Source organism: Giraffa tippelskirchi, chromosome 1 (assembly GCF_054371585.1).
Source record: "Giraffa tippelskirchi isolate mGirTip1 chromosome 1, T2T-mGirTip1v1.2.pri, whole genome shotgun sequence".
NCBI lineage: Eukaryota > Metazoa > Chordata > Mammalia > Artiodactyla > Giraffidae > Giraffa > Giraffa tippelskirchi.
The window spans coordinates 182895911-182916272 of NC_137275.1; the positions used below are offsets into that span (position 1 = coordinate 182895911).

A 20362-nucleotide genomic window follows, 5' to 3' on the forward strand; every position below is an offset into this window, starting at 1 on the left:
AACTCTGGGAACTGGAACTTTGTACCTCTTAATCTCCCTCAGCTTTTGCTTTCTTCCTCCCATCCCTCTCCCTTCTGGTAAGCACGTGTTTGTGTCTATAACTCTGTTTATGTTTTGTTATGTTTGTTCATTTATCTTTTAGATTCCACAAGAAGTGTAATCATACAGTACTTGTCTTTGTCTGACTTATATCACTTAGCATAATAGTTTCTTGGCTTCCCAGGTGACACTAGTGGTGAAGAACCCACCTGCCAATGCAGGAGACACAAAAGAAGCAAGTTCTAACTTTGGGTAGTGACGATCCCCTGGAGGAGGGCATGGCAATTTACCCCCAGCTGCCCCAGCCCAGTGTTCTTGCCTTGAGAATCCCATGGACAGAGGAGGCTGGTATGCTTTGGCACTCAGCTTTCTTTATAGTCCAACTCTCACATCCATACATGACTACTGGAAAAAGCATAGCTTTGACTAGATGGACCTTTGTTGACAAAGCAATGTATCTGCTTTTGAATGTGCTGTCTAGACTGGTCATAGCTTTTCTTCCAAGGAGCAAGTGTCTTTTAATTTCATGGCTGCAGTCACCATCTGCAGTGATTTTGGAGCCCCAAATAAATAAAATCTCTCACTGTTTCCATTGTTTCCCCATCTATTTGCCATGAAGCAATGGGACTGGATGCCATGACTTTAGTTTTCTGAATGTTGAGTTTTAGCCAGCTCTTTCACTCTCCTCTTTCACTTTCATCAAGAGGCTCTTTAGTTCTTCACTTTCTGCCATAAGGGTGGTGTCATCTGCATATCTGAGGTTATTGATATTTCCCTTGGCAATCTTGATTCCGGCTTGTGCTTCATCCAGCCCGGCATTTCGCATGATGTACACTGCATATAAGTTAAATAAGCAATATATGTGGACGGACCCTCATCATTCTGAATCATTGCATTGTTCCTACCAGGTGGGTCAAAGAATTCCCATCAAGGTTGGGGATTCTCAGCAGAAATCATGTGTATGGATAGAGGAGTGTGTGCACCTTAGGCTAGTGGGCACTCCTTCAGCATTTGTGTGGTCCTAGCATTTGGGCCCCTGGAAGGGTGGGTCTGGTGGACAGATGGCATGCAGAGGAGAACGTTTAGAGGTGTGTTGTTGGTGTAGCAGGCAGCAGTCAAAAGTCATGGTGCTCCCTGGATAAGAGGTCAGATAACCAAGTGCTCTCTCAGGAAAAAGCCCTGAGAGTCGGTTGGACAGCTCCAGGTTTTGCTGGCTATTCTATGGCACAGCTGATGGGCAAGGACAACTCCACATTGGGTCCAGGTGGTGAAAGTCTACACAGTCTTGTGTTCCCGAACCCAACTGCCCCAGGAGACGTGGGGGCTATTGAGTATCAATCTGGTCAGCTGTATCGCTAGGTCTCAACAAACCAGTGTATGTGTGCTCAGTCATGTCTGACTCTTTGAGACCTCATGGACTGCAGCCTGCCAGGCTCCTCTGTCCACGGGATTTCCCAGGCAAGAATACTGGAGTGCATTTCCATTTCCTCCTTCAGGGGATCTTCCTCACCCAGGGACCGAACTCAGGGATCCAGGGATCAATCTGCACGGCAGGTGGATTTTTTCTGGTAAGGTACCAGGAAAGGCCCTCAACTAGCCTAGCTCCATGGAAACCTAACTTCTCAGGACCTCTGGGGATCAGTGAACTGACAAGGACGAAGGTGGGTGTTTTGCAGAAAGTTTTCACTTTCGTCTCAGGTTCAAAGAATTTGTTAACAAAATAAGCCACTTGTTATACACGAAGAAACAATAACAAAATTTATTAGAGAATTATCTAGCTTTCTTTCAATATACTAATGTTACAAGAAAAGAGAAATAGAAACAGCAGAGGATATATCACCAAACTGGATTTTGACCAACATCCAGAATTAAACAGTACTGGGAAGTCCCTTGACATAGCACATCTGGAGTCCCCGTTAGGAAAAGTTCCCAGGCAATGCATCTGCTCCGAGTGAGACTTCAAATATTGCACTTTGGGATTCCAGTTTATAATCCCAGGATGCAAACTGATACCGTCATCAATCTGTGAGCAATTGCAGCTAAATTTCATGTTAATGCTATTTGTTTGTCGTGTAAAACTTGGAATATTGTTAGGCCTGGGGCTTGGTTGACCTGTGTCCCTCGGGGGCTCAACAACTTCAAGACTTGTCTCCTATCTTGTCTATGGTTCTGCAATGCTTGCACTCACAATAGACAATCAGGGCACTCACAGTCAGGGCAGTGTCCAGGCAAGTTAGAAGCAAGGTCAGAGGCCTGATCTGCTTTGTCTCTGAAGCCTGAACAAGACTATTTATTTAATTTCCCTAGTAGTGAGGAGGCTTTGTCCCTGAGAGAGAGCATTGAGGACTAAGAATTGGGGAGCCTGGGGAGTCCCACTCTGAGGAAATATGGCTCTGATGTTCCCAAATCCTTTAGACATGTTCTTTGTTCTTTTGTGAAGGCTTAGGATTCTTCTAGCAGAGGGAAGCTCATCTCAGTTTCATGTTTCTTTGATAGGATGAAATGACCCCTCCCCCCTTTTTTTAACTATTCAACAGGAAGCTGCCACACCATCAGATGGAGCCATGTGATCAGTGTGGACACCAGCTGACCCAACAGCTACCTTCTGCCTCCCCTGGATTCACCCAAGAATTTCTGAACCATCTTAACGGTGAGTCTTCTGGCCTTTTCTCCCTCACTGTGAATCCTCCTGCTAACAAAACATGCTGTGAAAATTAAGAAAAGCAAACCTTCATAATTGGAGCCTGGAAGGTCTACAGAGGGAGCTCTCAGGCCCTGTCATTCATCCTTAATTACTGCAACAGGAAGAAGGCATTTACAGATCCCAATAGGAAGAAATATACCTTGTATTCGCAAACAAGTGCAGCCACATTACCACTCAAGGAGGAGGGAGGGAAGACTTCCCTTTTGGCCAGCAACAAACCCAGCTAATAGAAAATTCTGCAGTTTAGCAAATGAGAAGCCATTGTCACCTGAATGCTTCCTTTCCTCCACTGAAGTTACACTTGTTCCCGTGCTGATGACTTACCTCCTTGTCCTGCCCTCCTTACCTGAGAAGCCCTCCATGATGTGTAACTCCTTGAAGTATCTCCCTGTCTTCTGAATGAAATGCTGCCTGGTTTCATGAATCATTTACTAGAGTCAATTTATTTTAAATTTGAAGTAAATCTTCAAATTTACTTAGTCAACTTTTGTTTTTTAATGTACTGGTGGCAGCGGTGGGATCTCAAGGGAATTTCTGATGACATTTGGAGACAAGGAGAAACAACTGTGGTGCCCACACATCCTCTGAGTTCACTGTCTTTCTTGCCATTCGTGGAGGTTGTTAGTAAGCTCCTCTTGGTTTGGGTTCCATTCTCTTTGTATTTGTGCCCCTAATCTAGTTGGCTTTCTTTTCAGGGTAGATAGGCTCGGCTGGCAGATCATTCTGCCTGAGGCCAAACCTGTAGCTTATTAAATCAAATTTCCAGTGCACAGTAACATTTCTTGGTGGTTGCCAATCTATTTTTGAGTGGTAAACCCTAGCCCCTAATTTTGTTTGCTAGATTCCAAGTTGGGAACTGCTGACGATGCAGTCTCTATTTCCCCGTGTGTTTGGAATCTGTATCAGCCCAGATTCTGTGCTCAGAACTGTCGGTGGCAGCTATAGTTCCCCATTTTGATGGAGTCATTTTGTAGTCCCGTTTCTAGAGATTTGCTGGTTCTATCCTTTTACCTGATACAAGGTTCTCCGAGAATTGGTGGTTGTGCAGCCAGGACTCATTTTGGCCAGGTCATAGTAGCATCTCTCATGTAGTGCTGATACATTATGGCGCAGGTTTGTTTGTCTTGTTTTTGGGTGACAAACGCTAGCTAAGGAAATGGGAGCCTTACTCCACTGAGCATGCCACCTTTTGGCACACCTGCTTATTTTATATTTTATATGTAAGAACTGTAGACCTCGAGGCTATAGATATTTAGAAAGATGGCAAAATTTTACTAATACTGATCTAGAATGATAGTAGTCATTGTGGGGAGTGTTCCAGTTAGACAAGATTGTTCATTTAAGGAAAACCCTAGAGAGCATAGAATCCCAAATTGGACAAGGTAAATGAGATGCCTACTTTAATTGATATGTTAAAGCTTATAGAAGGTTTCAAGATTCCAAAATAGCTTCATTTAAGGACTCAGTACAAAAAGCTAATGAATGCATTGAAACATATGCATTATCATATGTAAAATAGTTAGCTAGTGAGAAGTTGCTATATAACACAGGGAGTTCAACCTGGTGCTCTTTGTCAACCTAGAGAAGTGGGATGAGTTGGGGAGGGAGGGAGGTTCAAGAAGGGGTGGAGATATATATATACACACACTCATGGCTGGTTCACATTGTAAAACTGTAGAAACCAACACAAGATTGGAAAGCATTTATTCTCCAATTAAAAATAAGTTTATAAAAAATTAAAGAGACAAAATGTACCTAAAACAAAAGACTATAAAGATTTAAATCCTACTGCCCACCCTACCCTGTCTTTTTTCACCTGAGTATGGGAACCCACTTGAGTGTTCTTGCCTGGAGAATCCCAGGGACGGTGGAGCCTGGTGGGCTACTGTCTAATGGGGTAGCACAGAGTTGGATATGACTGAGGCGACTTAGCAGCAGCAGCAGCAGCAGCATTCATGTTTTACTAATTCTCTGTCTGAACTACTTTTCTAATCTAAAGGGTGTGTTTAATAATTATCGTTTAAAATAACTGTACCTGAGGTTGCAGGTGAGCCCCCTCAGGTGTTCGTTACTCCTTGGTCAAAACTGAACTGAGAGCTCTAGTCAAAGAATCCTTTAAACCTAAGAAGGAGCCCCCAAAATTCTTTGAAGAGCTAAGAGTCATTGTCAGGGCCTTGACCCCAAACTGCTAGATCTTTCTCAGCTTGTACACATGTTGGCAGGACCAGGGGAGGCCCCCAAAAGGATGGAGCAAGCAAAACAGCAAAATCCTAGGATAATATTCAGGGGTTGGGAAGAATTCCCTGGAGGAGGGCTTGGCAACCCACTCCAGGATTCGTGCCTGAAGAATCCCAAGAGACAGAGGAGAACCGTACTAAAAAGGTGGTGAGCTGCAGTTCATGGGGGCAAAGAGCTGAACACGACTGAGCGACCTAAGCACAGCACAGCAACCTTAAAAGGCTTGCAAAATAACAACTGACTTTTACAAGCCGTTTCTCAAATCTTCCCTGCTCACCATGATCAATGATCGACCTGTTATTCGAGCATACAAACAAAAGAGGGAAGAATCTGTGGCCGTTCGTCAGCTAGTTTGGAAGCTCTCTTTTTACAGCATTTGGGGTTCCGTGTAATAAAAAGGACACTCAGCCAACTTTAGCTGCCCTCTTTGTAAACATATTATCTTCTGAGATTGCTGTTGTTCAGTCACTAAATTCTGTCTAATTCTTTGCGACTTCATGGACTGCAGCACGCCAGGCCTGCCTGTCCTTCACTGTCTCCCTGAGTTTGCTCAAACTCATGTCCATTGAGTCAGTGATGCCATCCAACCATCTCATCCTCTGTTGCCCACGTCTCCTCTTTCCCCCAATCTTTCCTAGCATCAAGGTCTTTTCCAATGAGTTGGCTCTTCAAATTAGGTGGCCAAAGTATTGGAGCTTCAGCACCAATCCTTCCAATGAATATTCAGGGTTGATTTCTTTTAGGATTGACTGGTTTGATCTCCTTGCAGTCCAGGGGACTCTCAAGAGTCTTCTCCAGCACCTCAGTTTAAAACATTAATTCTTTGGCATTCAACCTTCTTTATGGTCCAACTCTCACATCTGCAGAAGACTACTGGAAGAAGTATAGCTTTGACTATAAGGACCTTTGTCAGCAAAATGATGTCTCTGCTTTGTAATACACTCTCTAGATTTGTCATAACTTTTCTTCCAAGGAGCAAGCATCTTTTAATTTCATGGCTTCAGTCACCATTCGCATTGATCTTGGAGCCCAAGAAATGAAATCCGAACCGTATTCACTTTTCCCCCATCTATTTGCCATGAAGTGATAGGACCAGATGACATGATCTTTGTTTTTGAATGTTGAGTTTTAAGCTAGCTTTTCCACTCTCCTCTTTCACTTTCATTAAGAGGAGCTTTAGTTCCTCTTCACTTTCTGCCATTAAAGTGGTGTCATTTGCATATCTGAGGTTATTGATATTTTCCGAGCAATCTTGATTCCAGCTTTGAGTCATCCAGCCTAACATTTTGTCTGATGTACTTTGCATATAAGTTAAATAAGCAAGGTGACAATATACAGCCTTGACGTACACCTTGCCCAATTTGGAACCAGTCTGTTGTTTCATGTCCAGTTCTAACTCTTGCTTCTTATCTTACATACAGGTTTCTCAGGAGGCAAGTAAGGTGGTCTGGTATTCCCATCTCTTTATGAATTTTCCTCAGTTTGTTGTGATCCACACAGTCAAAGGCTTTAGTGTAGTCAATGAAGCAAAAGTAGATGTTTTTCTGAAATTCTCTTGCTTTTTCGATGATCCAACGGATGTTGGCCATGTGATCTCTGGTTCTTCTGCTTTCTCTAAATCCAGCTTGTACATCTGGAAGTTCTCAGTTCATGGACTGCTGAAGCCTAGCTTGCAGGATTTTGAGCATATTTTGCTGGCATGTGAAATGAGTGCAATTGTACAGTAATTTGAAAAATCTTTGGCATTGCCTTTCTTTGGGATTGGAATGAAGACTGACTTTTTCCAGTCCTGTGGCCACTAGTGCATTTTCCAAATTTGCTGGCATACTGAGTGCAACACTTTAACTGCATCATCTTTTAGGGTTTTAAATCATTCAGCTGAAAATCCATCACCTCCACCTGCTTTATTCATAGTAATTCATCCTGAGGCCCAATTGACTTCACACTCCAGGATGTCTGAATCTAGGTGAGTGACCACACCATCGTGGTTTTCTGGGTCACTGAGAGCTTTTGTGTATAGTTCCCTTCTGTTCACGGGGCTTCTCAAGGCAAGAATACTGGAGTGGGTTGCCATAACTTCCTCCAGGGGATCTTCCCAACCCAGGGATGGAACCCACATCTCTTATGTCTCCTGCATTGGCAGGCAGGTTCTTTACCACTAATGCCACCTGATCGAAATAAATAGGCCATATGAGCCCTCATATCAACCCTGCTTCTCTTTGAGGAAAGATGGTCATCATGCAGATAATTTGACTTAATGATAAATGCATGACAGCTATCATTAAGTCGATTTTAACAAAGCAGGGAAACTAGTTGGGTATGAGCAATGAGAAGTATGTCTGTGATATCAGAAGTCCCCCTTTGGAAAGGGCTGGATATACAATGTGGGATTTTGATGATTGCTGTACACTTGGTGTATGTTAATGCGCACTGATTATTTATGTAAACGTTTTTCGATTCAGATGTGAAGTCCCTTCTGGCCATTTTATTAGACCATGTGTATATATCAAGCATAGATTAAATTATATCTTTTGTAAGATTCCACAGTATTTGAGGCAGTGTATCCTTTTTTAGCCCTATAATGAACATAAAATGGAGCCTTTTGAATTTTGGAAATTGTACATTTTAAAAGAATTATTTAAACACTGGATCTTCTTAAATAGTTAATCAGTTTAAGCTATGTTACTTAGATATTAAGATTATATCATACGTTGTAAATATGCATAATATCATTTAAGGGCATTACCGCATTTTGAGAAAAAGTAAGTATTTTTTGCAGGGGACCAATAAGGAATAATGCCAGATATAGGATTCATTCGCAAAGCCTACACATAATTTAAGGCTGTTTCATCTGAACATAAAACCCAGGCCTGTCGCAAGCTGTTATGTACAAAATGCTGTGTTAGTTGCACAGCCCCCTGAGAGGTGAGTGAAACTCCACACACCTTGCTGATGGTTTCTTTTATTCCTAGAGCCCATTTGCTGCCATCCTTTACCTTGTTTCCAAAGGAAAGAAAGCTGAATCATGAGTTCAGATGATGAAAAGAAAAGAAAAAGAAAAGAAAAAAGTATGATATTGGCACCCTCTGACAGGAAGATGAATAAATGGGACAAATAAGACGCTTTCACTGGAGGTTGGCAGCATTTAACTCATGTTTGGAATTTGTGATTCTCGAAGCCATGGGACAGAGCTCAAGCTAATGAAGATCTGTGGAGGAAAGACTTTTGCAGGTCTTCACGTGGAACACTGTGACTCTTCTGTTCAGAGGCAATGGTTACAAAGGACAGAAGGCATGAGCATTTCCCCAAGCAGAGAACACCACTTAGGATAATGCTGACAATGACTGGATGTCTTCTGGGAGCAGGGGTCAGGGCTGGGCACCATCACTGGTCCTTCTCCTGTGCTGCCAGTTTGGTATCTGACATCAGACCCACCATGAAGGACCTGTCAGTGGGTGGATACTCAGATCCTAAAGAACACCTGTGAGGTGTGTGCTTGGGAGGTCTCACAGAGAGGTCTCTGTGGCATGCTCTGAGCGGTTCTGGGTGAGATTTCTCCGAGTGCGTGTGTGGGAGGTCTCTGTGTGGAGACTCTTAGTGAGGGGACCTCCATTGCTGACTGCTCTGCCCCCTTACAGCAAGAGAAGGGCACAGGGATTTTCCCTTTGTAGTTTCTTGCTGTTCTGTTGGTGTCTCTCTGTGTCGCTTTTCCTCACAGGTGACTTCAGGATGAGCTCCCTCTACCCTCAGCACTCACCTCTGGATGCCTCTGAGAGGACCAGGCAGCACCCAGGCTCAGAGTTTCTGCTTGGTGCCTCCCTTTCCTCTGAGCTCTGGAGGCCACTCTGTGCCCTGGGTCCCAGCCGTTCCCTTAGACCCTGTCTGAGCCTGCAATGCTGTGCCCACCCTGAGGGATGGGGCCCAGAGGCAAGACCTGGCTCCAGGTAGACCCCTCAGCACAAGCAGACCTGTGCACGGTGCAATGCAGACCTGGACCTGGTCCCGTGTGTGGGGGTCCTAACAGGGCTGGGGGCAGGGCCATTGGAGCTGTCACCTGGATCAGAGGCCCCTCCTGGAGCTGGTCTCTCCACTGCTGTAGTGACTATGACACAGCCCTGAATAGTTCTAGAGAACTGCTCTTGTCTCTGTTGAGAGCCTCCAGGTGGCCTCCCTCTGTCTGGGCTCAGGGAACTAGAGCAGAGCGGAGACTCTGGAGTGAGGCAACCATGAGCCACCAGGCCCCTAACTTCTTTCCTCTGGTCCTGTAGACGGTGGTGGGACACCAATGCTCCTTGGTAAATGCACCGTCTATGGGTGCCTCTGCCAGTAACATCCTTCCCCTGCATCCCATCCTAGGGGCACATCGTCCCCCCCTCAGACCATGAGGTGCCTACAAACATAGTCACGACCATGCTCATTCACTGGGGGAGGTGGGCGCTGTGAGCAGGGCTGTCCTCTCCTCAAGGGCAGGGTGGGACCAGCCCTCAGAGGCCTCCATGCTCCACACTGCACACTCTCAGAGCTGGGAGTGTGTGGTCCTCATTCTTGCTGCTGCTTCAGAGCACGAGAAAGGCAGAGGGAGGGTGACAAACCTGGCCTATCTTGTTCCAGCTACATCTGGGAGAGAAAGGGCCTTCCAGGGCAGCGTCGTCTATCCCACTGTGACATGGGGATGAGGTTTGTCCCACCTCTGGCCTCGTCTCCTTATTCTGACATGTGAGTTTGTCCCTGACACTTCCTGAGCCTGAGGGAAATTTCAGCTTCTGAGCACACATCCCCTACCAGCTGCACAATGTCCAGGTGGAGAGAGAGTAGGATAGAACTGAGCAAGATCCTGAGAAGGGGGAGGTCTTTAGGTTTAGTTCACTGTGTCATGTTCTAAATGCTGTTGCTTGTTTGTGTCATGCTGGTAATAGGGAAATTGAAGGTGCAGTTAGGGAATTGGGGTGAAGGTGAGTACTCATGCTGGGGTCAACCTCCCTCCATGGCCGCATCCCATCTGGAAGTCAAAGCAGGCACTGGAAGAGCGGACCCTGATCCCTTCCATCCCCCTCAGGCACAGACAGGCTAGTGCCCCTGCTCATGAGAAAAAACCATTTATTTTCTGAAAGAAAATTTCTCGTAGGAAGAAGCCTTTAGCACGCAGAAGATGTGCTAACATGACAGAAAAATGTATTTATCTGCATGGTATGCATTTTTTTCTTGGAGAAGAGTTTTCCTCTCTGAAATGCTGTGAAAAGCATGTTCCACTTCGCCAGAAGAGGTATATTTCTGAAGGAGACCGTGCCTTAGACAGCGGAGGGAATGGCCTGGGACCCTTGTCACTCTTGATCCATGTTGGCAGGCTCTGCCTGGAGGGGAACCTGACTCTCTGGGTGAGAAGGCCCACTTGATGTTCCTGGGACTTGTCCACTTACTCTTATTTGGAGAGCTATGGCCCATCGGGGCAGCGTGGTGATAACGGGGTGTATCTCTCCGCATTCTCCTTTGTTCTTGGTAGGAGAGAATTCTATGGTGGCAGTAATGTGGACCTAATGGGTCCTGTAATTCTGCTTTGTACCAATTTAACTCCGAGGCATGAGGTCCATAGTGATGCACCATCTTCTCCTTTAGGATCTGGGAAACAGCTGTCATGAGAATCTGAGCCTCAATAGCACTGCTGTCCATGGTCAATTTGCTTGTGATTGATTCTGGGCTCTGGATAGTGGCAGTTTCAGGCTTGCCTTTTTGCAGGGGCTCTTCTGGTTTTTTGTATTTATTGGGGAAAATCCACTGCAGAAAGAGCTTAATCCTTTTTTTGAAGTGGCTTTCTGAGGGAACCTGTCCCTTCTTTAGGATTAAATGTCGAAACTTGCTTCTTAGGGATTCTGTTGATTCTTTTGTCTGGCCAGGATGGCTCATCCCTTGAGCTTGGTAAGCCCTCTGTTCTGCCAGTCCTTTTTTAATCTGTCTTAATTTGGGCCTTGTATATTTCTCTCTCCCATCTTTGGGGACAGACTTCTTGCCCTGCCTCTTATATTTGAGCTGTCGCCTTATGCCCACCTTCTGCCCTTGGCTGCTCCCTTCACTTGATGTAGAATCATAGAATTTTGGGGAATTGGATGTGTCTCCATGGGATAACATCTGAGAATAGGAAAGAGATTCCTGAGAAGCCAGGATGTCTGCGGCAAGAAACATATTCGAGTGACAGTCTTTGAGGAGCGTATCAGTGGCACAGTCTTGAAGAAGTACACCAGTTTCACAGTCTTGAAGGAGCACACTGGTGACTCGGCCTTGAGCCTGATGCTGCTGGTCAGTGAACCCTTGGAACTCAAGCTTATGAAACTGTGTCTCAAAGAGTAGATCTTCTGTATTTGAGGCAACAGATTTTGTATACAGTGAGGGGCTTTTATTGGACCCTGGAGATCGCGATCTCCTGAAATCCATATTAATGGGTAGGGATTTGACCTGCTCACTAGGTTCCCTGGTGCCTTTCCCAGCAGAGTCTCCCTCCACAACCTCATGGGCCCTGAAAGATGGGGAACATTCATCAAGGCCCACAACTATCACATAAGAGCAAGATTTTGGGGAGGCCTGTGCCCCAGTTTCCTTCTGTGGCTCATTCCAGGCCATTGCTGGACTTGGACTTGTCTCCAGGCTGCCTTGCTCAGTCTCCCCAACAGACTCACTGTGCCACATTCTGCCCACAGACTTGTATGTGGGGGCCTGAGAAGATGGCTTGTCTTCCTGTCCAGTCAGAGGGACATCTGAGGGCTTATGGGTGTCATCAGGTGTGGGTCCTCCCAGATCCCCCCGGGTTTCTTCAGTCGCCTCTGAGGGGACAGGGAGGGGACTCTCCAGTGGGGCAAGTGCCTCTGTTGTTATCAGTTTCTCTCCTTCATGGGGCTGGGGAGGTTTTTCCAAGCCCTTGGTTAACAGGGCTGTTGAGTGGTCCCCAGATTCACAGGTTTCCTTCAATGTGGGCCCTCGAGCCTTTTTCAACTTCAAGCAAAATATGAACTTGAGGACCTTGAAGAGTAGGCTCCACCTGTGCCTCACTCGAAAACTTGTTATAGCTGCTTCCAGCTCCTGCTCGGTATTCGGACTGAAGACAAGAGACTCATGGGAGGTGATCGTGGAGGCTTTCCCATCCTGAGAGGACTGTGGATTTTCTGTCTTCATGGGAGCATTTGTCTCTCCCAGAATGTCTAAAACAAGGCTGTCAGCAAGCCTCGAATGATAGACATTCACAGGGATTTCACTTTCATGGATTTGCTCTGCCTTCCTCTCTATAAGGACTCTTGAGACTTCTGGATGCTTCTTGTCTGGGCTCAACTCGCTTTCTGACTCAGGTTTTGCTCTTGGATCCTCCACTGGAGGGTTGGCTGAGAACATGTACAGATCTTTTAGGATCCTCCCCACACTCTGCCCCACATCATGGCACAAGTGTGTCCCTTGTAGGATTTGTGCTGGGAACTTGGACCTCATCTTCTGTGCATCCTGGCTGCTTTTGCCTAGGCCTGCAGAGGATCCTAAGGACCCCTCCCTGCCCTGTGCCTGACTAGGCTTTGGGTACTGATCCTGAGGCTGCATCAGTTTCTGAGATACTTGGATTCTGCAGGGCAGGCCCCCCTGTTGCTGCATGAACCTTTCGGAAATGTGGTGCTCCAGTTTCTCCCGAACCTCAGGGCTGATCAAATACTCAGGAAGGGTGGAGACAGAACTGTGGGCCTGGGAAGACCTGTGGGCCTGGGAAGACCTGGTCTCCTGGGGGAGGTTGGGAGTGACCTGGCTAAAGACTTGCTGACAATTTTTAACCAAAGAGGTCAGAGTTCTCCCTCTTTCTAGTTGGTTTTTCAAAAGTGACATTCCAGGTTTTCAGTTGCTTCTGAACTGAAAGATGGTGCCTTACTTTGGACTGTAGGGCAAGATGTTTCAAAGGAGCCAATCTGGTATTGAGAAGATGATGACTGGACTAGGAGAGAGGGTAATAGATGGACAGTGGTTTCTAACTGAGCCTGAGGTCGTGGATGATATCGGGGTATGATTGGAGTCAAGGATTGGGGTTGGGCCTGGATCTCCACGTGAGCCCGAGGAGGTGGTTGAAACTGGGGCATGGTTGGAGTTGAGGGCTGTTGGTGGTCCTGGACCTCCATGGAAACCTCAAATGGTGGTGGACATTGAGGCATGGTTGCCCGACATCTGTCCCTCCAGGGTAGGGGTCGGGCCTGGGTCTCCATGTGAGCCCGAACAGGTGGTTGAAACTCGGGCATGTTTGGGGTCTAGCGTAGGTGTTGGACCTGGGTCTCTATGTGAGCCTGAGGATGTGGTGGTTGACACTGAGATACGGATGGAGTCCGGAGTAAGGGTGGAACCTGGGTCTCCTTGTGAGCCCGAAGTGGTGCTTGAAAGTGAGGCATAGTTTGAGCCAAGAGTTGGGATTGGACCTGGGTCTCCATGTGAGCTTGAGGTTGTGGTGGTTGATACTGAAACATGGATGGAGTCCAGAGTAGGGGTGGAACCTGGGTCTCCCTATGGGCCCAAAGTGGTGCTTGAAAGTGAGGCCTGGTTTGAGCCAAGAGTTGGGACTGGACTTGGGTCTCCATGTGAGTTCGAAGTGGTGGTTGAAACTGGGGCATGTTTGGAGTTGAGGGTTGTTGGTTATCCTGGATCTCCATGGAAACCTCAGATGGTGGTGGGCATTGAGGCATGGTTGCAGTCCACGGTAGGGGTCGGGCCTGGGTCTCCATGTGAACCCAAACAGGTGGTTGAAACTGGGGCATATTTGGAGTCCAAGGTAGGGGTTGGTTCTGAGTTTCCATGTGAGCTCGAGGTTGTGGTGGTTGACACTGGGACCTGGATGGAGTCTGGAGTAGGGTTGGAACATGAATCTCCATGTGAGCCCGCAGTGATGGTTGAAAATGAGGTATGGTTTGAGCCAAGGGTTGAGATTGGACCTGGGTCTCCATGTGAGCTCGAGGTGGTGGTGGTTGACACTGGGACCTGGATGGAGTCTGGAGTAGGGTTGGAACCTGGGTCTCCATGTGAGCCCACAGTGGTGGTTGAAAATGAGGCATGGTTTGAGCCAAGAGTTGAGATCGGAACAGGGTATCCATGTGAGCTCGAGGCGGTGGTTGACGTTGGGGCATGGTTGGAGTCCAGGGTTGGGGGCGGGCCTGGGTCTCCATGTGAGTCCGAGGTGGCGGCTGAAAGTGAGGGATGGTTGGAGCCAAGAATTGGGGTCGGACCTGTGTCTCCATGTGAGCTTGAGTTGCTGGTTGAGAGTGAGGCATGAATGAAGCCAAGATTTTGGAGCTGGACTGGGTCTCCATGGAAACTTCAAATGATGGTTGACCTAGGGGCATGTTTGGAGTCAAGGCTAGTGGTCGGGCCTGTGTCTCCATGCGAGCCCGAGGTGGTGTTTGAAGGTTAGGCATGGTTGAAGCCAAGATTTTGGAGCTGGGCTGGGTCTCCACGGAAACTTCAGATGATGCTTGACGTTGGGGCATGGTTGGAGTCAAAGGTAGGGGTTGGGCCTGCATCTCCATGTGACCCAGAGGTGATGGCTGCAACTGGGGCATGGTTGGAGTCAAGGATTGAGGTTGAGCCTGGGCTACAGGGTGGGTCAAGTGCTTGGCCAATGACAGTGGTGAAGTTACTTTAGGTGGAATTTGGAATGGTTTGGCTTTAGAGCGTTCATTAAATAAGACAGGGCATAACTCTAGAGCTGACCCAGGTACTGTGACAGCTGCTACGAGAGACTCACTGTGCAGAAAGGGGAGACCCCAGAAGAGCTGGCTGCTTGTCTTCAGTAGATGGTCCCCCAAAGAGTCAGGATATTGGGGCTTCTCGGCACCAAAGAGCTGTTCATGTTTGCCTTTTATGCGCCAGAAATGTTGGTGACCCAAGCTGTCCTGTTTGTGACTCAGTGATTCGATCCTCTTCCCCAAAGAATTCAGGTGGTAGCCTGTCTCCTCCTCTTCTTTCTCCTTCGAAAACTTCAGTACCACTCTCTTGGTGATTAGTATCTCCAGCAGCTCCTTGACATCAGGGTTGACAAAAGCGAGGCTACCAGCCTCTACCTGCCTGTTTCTGGGATTTCCCCAGAATGAGGCCTCTGGTGGGTAGAGGGGAAGTCTTTCTTTCTGAGACTCTAAGTGTGTCGAGGTGGAGAAGCTCCAGGCTTTGTCTGCTTCCTGCCACCAGGCCAGGGCTGATCCAGGACTGTTTGAATGGACAAGCCCAGAGTTGGCTGGTCTCCAAGGGGAGTGTGGAGATGACCTGTGTCGGATGGTGCCCAGTGTGAGTGCCGTGGAGTCACCCTGAGTGGGACTCATCATGGAGCCTGATGGTGGTGGGGCAGAGCAGGGTGCTGGAGGTAGAGAGCAGGCTCTCGCATGAGGGGGGCTTGGTGGGAAAGGGGAAGGAGCCAGTGGCCAGGGTGAGAGGCTGTCCAGGGGAAATAAAGGCTCTGGTGTTGGAGAGGCACTCAGGGATGACTCTGAGTAAGTGGAAACTGAGCCTGGAGAAATGGTAGAGGCCAAGGTAGAGGCTGCTTGGTCAGAGGAGCTGGGAAAGTGGTGGGAGCTGCCTCTTCCCTGCATGGTTGGTGGGCTCCAGCAGGCACTGCTTTGCAAATCTCACCAGGTGAATCTTGACATGAGACCTGATGAAAGCTGCCCTTGCCAGGGAACCTCCCCAGATGTCTGTAGGAGACATGAAGAACAAGCTTCAGCCAGGAGCCAGGAGGACCAGACAGGCCAGGCAGGGGTGGACATCTGCACCCCATAGCCCTGCAAGGCCCCAGTGCTGACTTCACAGTACTCCTGCTGCTCCTCACCCCAGGATGTTAGCCATACCCCGGCCCCGGGACTCCTCCTCCCAGCTCAGCCCCAGGCTGCCAGTATCCCTGGGTTCACACCATAGGCTCTAGGAGGAAGAATCACCTAGAAAGAAAGGGTAGATTCTCTACCTTTGCAGAAGTGAAGTCAGGTCCCACACCTCTTCCAGTGCGTCCAAGCAATCTCTGCAAGCTGGAAATCAGCAGACTGGGTCATGGTGGTGAAGATAGGAGCCTAGGGGTCTTATAGGAAGTTGAGTGCACTCTCTTTATGGGGACACCATTGGCATAGTGGAGCCCAAGCACCAGTGTCCAACACCACATGATCCCTGAGTGTGATGGTGAAGCTCGTGAAATGGTTTATCACTTAAAACTTTTTCCATATCCTTTACTCCTTGCTGCCCTCACAACCTACCTGTAGGCGAAATGTGCAGGCATCACTTTGCAGTTGAATGTGAGCCAAGTTAAACCATGTGTCCTACGTTTCCTGGAAGGCTCACTTCCCAGTCCAGGTGCTATTAGTCCAATGCACCCCACATGCCCTTTTGGTACAGAGTCTTTTCCAGGCCCCTCATAGCTTCACTCTACACATTGGTTCTGGGAAGTATCTGGATTCTGCTCTACTTCCCACAAGCCTCCCTGGGGTTGCGGTTTCTCAAAGGGAGGAATCCTGCCACTGGACCCCCTCAGAATCCGTTCAACTGAGCCCCATGGCCAAAGAGATAGAGACTAGCACTTTAGGCCCTCATAGCTGGATGTCAGGACTCACCTTTCAAAGCTTTATTTCTCTTGCTGATCCTGCCTCTTCGCCTTCGTTCCATTCGAAGCTGAGAGAGAGAGAAAATGAGGACTTAAGACCCAAATCTCAGTCTCCTCTCTCTAGACAAGCATCAGCCACTAGTGTCCATACATAATATGACTATCTACATTTCAGTGACAGAGCTCTGTGATTTTTCTTTCCTTTCACTCATTTTTAAAGTGGATAAAATATTTTCTGTTTTCCTTCTTTGAAGAACAAAGGATGATTTTCAATGTGAGATGCACTCTGTACTTCTTTCGTCACTGTTCCTCTGCTCAAGAAACACACAGATTCTCAGACTGTGGGTGAATCTGAGTTCCATCAGGTAGATTTCTGCTTCCTGATACCAGCCCTGTCCCCCAGCCCCTGTTCTGAGGCTCTCAGGCTCTCAGCACTGCCAGCAGATCAGTCCTGAGACGCTGTTCACAGCTGCTGTACTAGGGCTCAGAGTCCTGCGCTCTGGCTGAGGTTGAACTAAGTATCCAGTCCTAAGCCTTTGTCGCTTTGTTTGGACATGCCCTGGAGCCCCTACCACACCTGGACAACTGATCTGAGATCTTTGGGTAGAAATCCTAGTGTTCACTCTATCTTCTGCCCAGCGTGGTTTGTGCCTAAAGGCATAATGTTCTATTCTTCCTTGAAAATAGATGTCCTGTTCTTTCCCACCTTAAGAATCTCTGGTTGACTTAGAAAAGTAGAAATAATAATAAAAAAGATTCTATATGCTTGTGAGTCTGGATCAAGGGTTCCTTACCTTCCTGATGTTTCCATGTTTCCTAGGGGGAGGAAAGAATGGGTTATTCTTGAGGTAGGGAAGGATCAGGAAAAAAAAGCCCCAGTCCACACAGAAAGGCGAGGATGGTATCGATCGCCCAGAAAGGGGAGCTGGAATTCAACCAGCTATCAAAAATGCTTTTCAGAGAAAAGAGAGGATTCTCCTTCATCTGAATCATACTGTTACCCTCCGGCAACTGAGCACAGGGTGTGCACTTGGGGACTAAAGTACTATGCTCACATCGTAGAGATGTGGTCTGGTCACAAAGGGCCTTTGGGGTAAAAGGGAGTAGCAGAGGAGGAGGATAGACTATAGCCCCTCCCTAATTATCTGGCCCCACAGCTGCATTCATCTCCCTTCCTCTGAGCCTTCCCCTCCTACCTTCTCATCCTGTTAGAGACATTAGTCAAGCGTTGCTTCTTTCCACCTAGAGCTCAGAGAATTCCTCATGCCTTTGATATCATTGCTTGTGTCCCATCAATACTTTAAAAAATCTGGAGTTCTCCCTGTTCAGTTCAGTTCAGTCGCTCAGTCGTTTCCGACTCTTTGTGACCCCATGAATCGCAGCACGCCAGGCCTCCCTGTCCATCACCAACTCCCCGAGTTTATCAAACCCATGTCCATCGAGTCGGTGATGCCATCCAACAATCTCATCCTCTGTCGTCCCCTTCTCCTCCTGCCCCCAATCCTTCCCAGCATCAGGGTCTTTTTCCAATGAGTCAACTCTTTGCATGAGGTGGTCAAAGTATTGGAGTTTCAGCTTCAACATCAGTCCTTCCAATGAACACCCAGGACTGATCTCCTTTAGGATGGAATGGTTGGATCTTCTTGCAGTCCAAGGGACTCTCAAGAGTCTTCTCCAACACCACAGTTCAAAAGCATCAATACTTTGGCACTCAGCTTTCTTTATAGTCCAACTCTCACATCCATACATGACCACTGGAAAAACCATAGCCTTGACTCGATAGACATTTTTTAGCAAAGTAATGTCTCTGCTTTCTATTTATTTATTTTTTTAAATTATTTTATTTTCTATTTTTTAACTTTACAATGTTGTATTTGTTTTGCCATACGTTGACATGAATTCACCATGTGTACATGTTTTCCCCTTCCAGAACCCGCCTTCCACCTCCCTTCCCATCCCATCCCTCCGGGTCATCCCGGTGCACCAGCCCCGAGCACCCCGTATCATGCATTGAACCTGGACTGGCGATTCGTTTCACATATGATAATTTACATGCTTCCATGTCATTCTCCCATATCATCCTGCCCTCGCCCTCTCCCATAGAATCCATAATACTGTTCTATTTATCTGTGTCTCTTTTGATGTCTTGTATACAGGGTTATCTTTACCAATTGACTAAACACCATACATGTGTGTTAGTATACTGTATTGGTGTTTTTCTTTCTGGCTTACTTCACTCTATATAATAGGCTCCAGTTTCATCCACCTCATTAGAACTGATTCAAATGTATTCTTTTTAATGGCTGAGTTGTCTCTGCTTTTTAATATGCTGTCTAGGTTGGTCATAACCTTCCTTCCAAGGAGTAAACATTTTTTAATTTCATGGCTGCAGTCACCATCTGCAGTGATTTTGGAGCCCAGAAATATAAAGTCAGCCACTGTTTCCACTGTTTCCCCATCTATTTCCCATGAAGCGATGGGTCCAGATGCCATGATCTCTGATTTCTGAATGTTGAGCTTTAAGCCAACTTTTTCACTTTCCTCTTTCACTTTCATCGAGAGACTCTTTAGTTCTTCCTCACTTTCTGCCATAAGAGTGGAGTCATCTGCATACCTGAGGTTATTGATATTTCTCCTGGCAATCTTGATTCCAGCTTGTGCTTCCTCAGTTACATGTATTTTTAAAAATTAGAGACACCTGTACCCCAATGTTCATTGCAGCACTGTTTACAATAGCTAGGGCTTGCAAGCAACCTAGATGTCCATTGGCAGATGAATGGATAAGCAAGCTGTGGTACATATACACAATGGAATATTACTCAGCTATTAAAAAGAATGCATTTGAATCAGTGCTAATGAGGTGGATGAAACTGGAGTCGATTATACAGAGTGAAGTAAGTCAGAAAGAAAAATACCAGTGTAGTATATTAACACATATATATGGAATTTAGAAAGATGGTAATGATGACCCTATATGCGAGACAGCAAAAGAGACACAGATGTAAAGAACAGACTTTTGGACTCTGTGGGAAAAGGTGAGGGTGGGATAATTTGAGAGAATAGCATTGAAACATGTATATTACCATATGTGAAATAGATCGCCAGTCCAGGTTCAATGCATGAGACAGGGCGCTCAGGGCCGGTGCACTGGGACCACCCTGAGGGATGGGATGGGGAGAGAGGTGGGAGGAGGGTTCTGGATGGGGGGCACATATGTACCCATGACTGATTCATGTCAATGTATGGCGAAAACCACTACAATATTGTAAAGTCATCAGCTTCCAATGAAAATAAATTAATTTACATAAAAAATTATTGTTTTAACAATAAGTGAGGCATGGAAAAAACCTAAGTGTCCACTGATGGATGAATGGATAAAGAAGTTTTGGCATATATATTAAACAAAATATTATTCAGCCATAAAAAATGAGGAAAGCCTACTATTTGTGACAGTATGGATAGAACTTGAAGACATTATGCTAAGTGAAATAAATCAGATAGAGACGGCAAGTACTATACAATCTCACCATTTTGTGAGATCTAAAAGAAATATGAACAAAAACACCCAAACTCATAGAAAAAGAGATCTGACTCGTGGTTAGCAGCAGTGGAGTTTCGAGGGGGAAGCAATTGTAGAAAGGTAGTGAAAAGGTACGAGCTTTCAGTTATAAGATAAACAAGTACTAGAGATGTAACATACAACATGATGACTATAGCTCACCCTGCTGTATGATACATAAGAAACTTCTTAAGATGGTAGACCCTAAGAATTCTTATCACAAGGAGAAGCTCTTTTTCTCAAT

At 46.6% G+C, this 20362-nt stretch overlaps 3 protein-coding genes across 3 annotated transcripts in view; 1 reads left to right on the forward strand and 2 right to left on the reverse strand.

The window, feature by feature from the left end:
* LOC145514585 (uncharacterized) overlaps window positions 1-17338 on the forward strand; it is a 47396-nt gene extending 30058 nt beyond the window's left edge. Inside the window, exons 3-6 of the transcript XR_014060260.1 lie at window positions 1536-1700; window positions 2577-2689; window positions 7954-8469; window positions 15608-17338. The gene's annotated coding sequence lies outside the window, so the exon portion shown is untranslated. The remainder of the gene's footprint in view (window positions 1-1535; window positions 1701-2576; window positions 2690-7953; window positions 8470-15607) is intronic.
* LOC145514560 (spermatogenesis-associated protein 31E1-like) lies at window positions 10062-12829 on the reverse strand. The gene has a single exon (XM_081512592.1). It carries the CDS (start codon window positions 12827-12829, stop codon window positions 10136-10138), a length of 2694 nt encoding a protein of 897 aa, XP_081368718.1. The 3' UTR covers window positions 10062-10135.
* On the reverse strand, window positions 10062-15564 carry LOC145514561 (uncharacterized). The gene has a single exon (XM_081512604.1). It carries the CDS (start codon window positions 15562-15564, stop codon window positions 13243-13245), a length of 2322 nt encoding a protein of 773 aa, XP_081368730.1. The 3' UTR covers window positions 10062-13242.
* Window positions 17339-20362: the final 3024 nt, after the last annotated feature.